A 6078-nucleotide genomic window follows, 5' to 3' on the forward strand; every position below is an offset into this window, starting at 1 on the left:
TAAAAGTCATGTTGTTGCGCAATGAAGGAAAGGGAAGTGTTGGGGTCGATTCCACGTTAAAACCTGTTAAACCCCTAGGGCCTGCTGGGCCTACTTAGCCAAAGTGACTCCATGTTGCCTAGTAGACATTTTGTTGTGTAATAAATGCCTCAGCAGTTACTGATATCAGTTCCAGGTAACTGTTGTTAAAACACACACCTAAAACAAGGCCATTTTGTTTAATAAACGCCTCAACAATTATTGATATCAGTTCCAGGTAACTATTACTAAAACACACAGGTAGGAGACATCCAATCAGCGAAAGCCACATACATAGAGGTCTGCGGTTGTGCCCTATAAAACTAACCTGTAAGACTAAGGAGGGGTTGCGCTCTTCAGAGGTGGCTCTGGCTGGTCAGTCTGACTTCTAATGCTTGGCATAGAATAAAGCTTTACATAACTTTCACTTTCTCTCAGCCTCGTTCCCCTGGCTGGTCAGTCTAACTTCCAATGCTTGGCATAGAATAAGGCTTTGCATAACTTTCTCTTTGTCTCAGTCTCGTTCCTTTGATAATGGACCCAACAGAAGTATTATTTCCTCTTTTTTTTCCCTTCATGAGGATATAACGATTTTGTATGTAGTTGTAACCACACTGTACAATGTAATGTTTATTTTAAAAAATATTATTTATTTTAGAGACAGAGAGAGAGTGCGAGTGGGAGAGGGAGAGATAATGTCAAGCTGACTCTGTGCTGAGCAGGGAGTACAACACAGGGCTTGATCTCACGACCCTGAGATCGTGACCTGTGCTGAAACTAAGAGTCTGACTGAGCCACCTAAGCGCCCCTCCTTTCTCAACTTAGTACAGTATCCTAAGCATTCTATGAGGTTAATGGGATGTAACCGAAAGAATAGTAATGAACATTTTTAAGGCTAACACTTATTCCAAGCACTGACCTGTATGAATTCATTTAATCTTCCAAATGACTCTGTGTGGGACGTACTGTTATTGTGCCCATTTTACAGATGCACATTGTGACACAGAGAGCTTAAATAATTTGTTTAAGGTCACTCAGCTACTGAGAGTGGAGCCAAGATTTGAACTATGCAGGCATATTGATGCCAGACTCCATGCTTGCAGTTGCTACTGGCCTGACAATGGGCCTTGGAGCTAGACAGACCTATTAGGCCCCTGTCACCTTGAGCTAGTTGCCTGACCTCTTTGTTTCCTCCTTCCTAAAATGGGTACCAGTCTCCTGGCACATAGTAAATGCTCAATAAATACCTGATTAGTATTGCATTTATTAATTTTTTTAAAGATTTTATTTATTTATTTGACAGACAAGATCACAAGTACACAGAAAGGCAGGCAGAGAGAGAGAGAGGAGGGAGCAGGCTCCCCGCTGAGCAGAGAGCCCGATGCAGGACTCAGTCCCAGGACCCCAGGATCATGACCTGAGCCAAAGGCAGAGGCTTAACCCACTGAGCCATCCAGGTGCCCCTAGTATTGCATTTAAATGAACACCATACCATACCTCATTAACTCTTCACCTTCAAACACAAAACTTGTCTCCTTACCTCCTCTCTTCACCTGAAATTTTGAGGCCCAAAGAGATGTGGACGTGCTTCCCCTCTCCTTCCCCAAGTGAGAACACAGCACTCTATAATGACATGGTGTCAACAGAGCACTCCCAGCCAAATGTTTACATCCGCCTGGAACAGCCAACCCCAGCCAATTATCCCCCAGCGCCATTATCATACCATCTTACCTGGGTAGGGCCCTTTCAAGATGGCTCCTGTCCACTTGTCCACTTGGCCATGGGGAACTTGTCAGGGACAGGGACGGCTCCCTTGGCACTTCCTCATACCTGTAGGTGAGGACCTCCCAGGGGCAGAGGGTTAGGCCCAGAGTATCTACACATCAGTCAGCTTCCGATCAAGGAGTGAGAGGCTGGTCTCCCCCCTACTGGCAAGCACACCCACAGGTGGTGATCCGGAGGCCCCCTCACCTGGCTTGGGTGGGCAGAAAGGCTCCCCTTCTTCCTAATGGCCGGGGAAGGGGAATAGCCACAGTGTTCACTTCTTTCAGTTCCTTCAAAGAAATCTCTTCTTACATAAGCTGAAGGTGGGGTTAGAGTAATTAATGGTCACACCACCACTTTTGGCCCCTTCATAGCTAGTCCTTTGGGATTTACCTGGCCCCTCACTGGGGAACGGATGCATACCATTGTCCTCCACTCGAGGCCCCAGTCACAGCTCTTGAGACACTAGGAGAATGTCCATCTCATATCCTGTTATATTCTTGGCCATAGAGTAATTGAATAGTTTCCTTATTGTGGAACTTGAGGTTGGTTCAACTGTTTTGCTATCTGAAATATTGCTGTGGTAAATGTCCATCCCCTGCCTCTCCTGCCCCCCACAGAAGCTGCAGATTTCCTAAACTACATTTGCATCTGGATTTGCAGACTAGACCTAACAGGAAAGCCCCCCAGTCTCCTCTTCCCCCGAACAAGTTATGAGAGCTCGCATCAGTTCCTAGTAACAAAATGCCACTGAATAAAAAGATGCTGTTTTATCTGTTGAAAGCCTCTCAGTAACTAATTTCTTTGAAATTGAACAAAACCTTTCACAGATAAAACTGCACAGTATAGGCTGAGACCCCCTGCTTCGCTGGGACGCCCCGCCTTCGTTCAGCTCTCGCTCGGGACCATGACCTCTGAGGTGGCGCGGCACCTGCTCTTTCAGTCTCACATGCCAACAAAAACAACCTGTCTGTCCTCACAAGTATCTGATGATGAACAGAAACAAAAAAAAGAAAATATTCGTTCTTTAACTATGTCTGGCCATGTTGGTTTTGAGAGTTTGCCCGATCAGCTGGTCAATAGATCCATTCAGCAAGGCTTCTGTTTTAATATTCTCTGTGTGGGGGAGACTGGAATTGGAAAATCAACTCTGATTGACACATTGTTTAATACTAATTTTGAAGACCATGAATCCTCACATTTTTACCCACATGTTAAACTTAAAGCTCAGACATATGAACTCCATGAAAGTAATGTTCGATTGAAATTGACCATTGTGAATACAGTGGGATTTGGTGACCAAATAAACAAAGAAGAGAGCTACCAACCAATAGTTGACTACATAGATGCTCAGTTTGAGGCCTATCTCCAAGAGGAGCTGAAGATCAAGCGCTCTCTCTTTAGCTACCATGATTCTCGCATCCACGTGTGTCTCTACTTCATCTCCCCGACAGGTCACTCTCTGAAGACACTAGATCTCTTAACAATGAAGAGCCTTGACAGCAAGGTGAACATTATACCAGTGATTGCCAAAGCAGATGCAATTTCTAAAGCTGAATTACAGAAGTTTAAGATCAAGCTCATGAGTGAATTGGTTAGCAGCGGTGTCCAGATATATCAGTTTCCAACAGACGATGAAACTATTGCTAAAATCAATGCTTCAATGAATGGACATTTGCCATTTGCTGTTGTAGGAAGTATGGATGAGGTAAAAGTTGGAAATAAGATGGTCAAAGCTCGCCAGTACCCGTGGGGTGTTGTACAAGTGGAAAATGAAAACCACTGTGATTTTGTAAAGCTCCGGGAAATGCTCATTTGTACAAACATGGAAGATCTGCGAGAACAGACCCACACTAGGCATTATGAACTTTACAGGCGTTGCAAACTGGAGGAAATGGGCTTTACAGATGTGGGCCCAGAGAATAAGCCGCTCAGTCTTCAAGAGACCTATGAAGCTAAAAGACATGAATTTTATGGAGAACGTCAGAGGAAGGAAGAAGAAATGAAGCAGATGTTTGTGCAGCGAGTAAAGGAGAAAGAAGCCATATTGAAAGAAGCTGAAAGAGAGCTACAGGCCAAATTTGAGCACCTTAAAAGAGTTCACCAAGAAGAGAGAATGAAGCTTGAAGAGAAAAGAAGACTCTTGGAAGAAGAAATAATAGCTTTTTCAAAAAAGAAAGCTACCTCGGAGATATACCAGAACCAGTCCTACCTGGCATCAGGCAGCAACCTGAAGAAGGACAAGGACCGTAAGAAGGAACCAGGCTATCGATTCGAACTCCTGTGCTTTGATGTCAGAGCTTGTGAAACCAATGGTGGACGTAAAGATGCAGAGGAAGGTAGAGAGGGTCCCCGTACAATGGGGCGGCCATGAGTAGCATTTGGATGATAATCTCAAGGCTTATAGGTTTGGGCTCCAATTTTATGTAAAACAAAGGTTCCAGATCACAGAAGGTCATCACAAGCAAAAGTTATTAAAATGTTAGAAGTATGCTTTGATTTTCTTGCTGTTTTTATTTGCTGTATCAGTTATTCTATATCTGGCAAATGGCTGTAGTTATTGCCATTTATGGAAGATATTCTTAAGTATAAGGTTAATGCATAAACCACAGTGGATGATATCACTTTTATATTCGCTGTTAGAAGTTTTCAAGTTGCTGGTTTGTGAGGAATCTAAATAATTTCTCCTGTTGCCCATTTATTGTCACTTACATGCATTGTACCACAAAGCGTCAGTGCCGCTGAAAATACAGAAGTCATTCATTATATGGTTATCTGATTGTATTTATATTCCAAGATGAACTCCTTTTTTGTACATAATAAAGGTAAATTTTGGGAAATGTGTTTTAAAACGTATTACCCACCTGAAGCTCTAACCTTTTGATAGTTTTATAGAACTTCTTAATTTTTGATATCATTATCCAGTTGGTAACATGATCATAAGATTTGTATCAAATTATGTAACATGGCCATCCATGCTTCAGTGTGCCTTACTGTGGTTGATGTATTGTTGTGATGAAACAAGTTGTGTTTTAAGGTAAAAATATGTAGGTATAAATCCCTTTTCTAGTGATGAGTACCTTTGAACCTGAGGTATTGCCACTGTATTTCATTAGAATGTTTTACATACTTGTTGTTTAAAACTCTCTTCCAGGGGAAAAAATCATAAGGTGGAATCATCTTATTACAAATATTTTTTAAGACCATAATTGTGAGCAACTGAATATTAAAGGTATGAAAATTTAGGTAATTCATATATAAGGGGATATTTGGATTCAGTGCCTTTGTAGTATTCTTAGGACAATTTAATGTCTTTTAACTTTTTCTTAACAGTCACTGGTATATAATTTTTCATTTTTTTACTTGAATATCCTAAATAAAATTGACATTTACTCTTGACAAATAAAATATATATCTACATACTTACTAAAAAAAAAAAAAAAAAACTGCACAGTATATTGCCCAGAGGAGATGGCGGGCAGGGGGCCCACCCCAATTTTTAAGCCATGGAATGCCAAGTGTGCTTGTTGATAGTGTTACGCCAAGTACCCTACAAGGACCAAGACTGAAGTTCTCAACCCTTTGCAAGCTGAAGAACTGTCTTAGTTAATGATGGACGCCCAAGACATTGTGGGTAATCTTGGATCTTGTTTATTCACCAAAGAAGCAGAAGTCTTTTATTTCCAAGGACACATGTTTTGTATTCTTGTGGGACTTTCCCCCATGGCTTTGACCCCTCAACTACCATCCGTGCCTACTCTTCTTCTTTTTTTTTTTAAGATTTTATTTATTTATTTGAGTGAGAGAGAAGAGAGCAAGCAGGTGGTAGGAGCAGAGCAAGAAGGAGAAAGATTCTCAAGCAGACTTTGTGCTGAGCACAGAGCCCCAAGCAGGACTCGATCCCATGACCCTGAGATCGTGACCTGAGCCAAAAGCAAGAGTCAGCCACTGAACCAGCAGCACCACCCATGCCTCTCCATGCCTTCATTTTTGATCTCTGGGTCCTTACCTTCCTCCTAGCCCCCAGAGATCCTGACAATTTAGAACGTGGGTTTGGGCCCAGGTGTGCAGATGGACACCTTGGCAGGGTTTGAGCCCAAGGCGCCCCCAGAAATCATGTCGTTCATGGTTTCTTTTGTTTTACAGCAGAGAGAAACAGCTGGCTTGAATGATGGACTAGGGGCTTCTTGCAGACTTGTTTACCGTCCAGTCACATGCCACACCTTGTGGGACCGTGGGCAAGATTTGGCAGGAGGTGATATTTGCTCTAAATAGGTGTCCAATATATGAGCTGTT

The 6078-nt window shown here is 42.5% G+C and overlaps 1 protein-coding gene across 3 annotated transcripts; it reads left to right on the forward strand.

Annotated features, from left to right (window-relative positions):
- Window positions 1-2637: 2637 nt before the first annotated feature.
- Window positions 2638-5210, forward strand: LOC125085120 (septin-10). Of its 3 annotated transcripts, none has more exons than XM_047703309.1 (2): window positions 2638-4121; window positions 4197-5210. In XM_047703309.1, the coding sequence occupies exons 1-2, from the start codon at window positions 2690-2692 to the stop codon at window positions 4337-4339; spliced, it is 1575 nt and encodes a 524-aa protein (XP_047559265.1). In that variant the 5' UTR covers window positions 2638-2689; the 3' UTR covers window positions 4340-5210. The 3 variants fall into 3 exon arrangements, with proteins under 3 accessions (XP_047559265.1, XP_047559266.1, XP_047559267.1); XM_047703310.1 differs by having other exon boundaries at window positions 2638-4038; XM_047703311.1 differs by lacking the exon at window positions 4197-5210 and having other exon boundaries at window positions 2638-3716; window positions 3847-4032.
- The last annotated feature ends 868 nt before the right edge of the window (window positions 5211-6078 follow it).

Source organism: Lutra lutra, chromosome 14, assembly GCF_902655055.1.
Source record: "Lutra lutra chromosome 14, mLutLut1.2, whole genome shotgun sequence".
Taxonomy (NCBI): domain Eukaryota; kingdom Metazoa; phylum Chordata; class Mammalia; order Carnivora; family Mustelidae; genus Lutra; species Lutra lutra.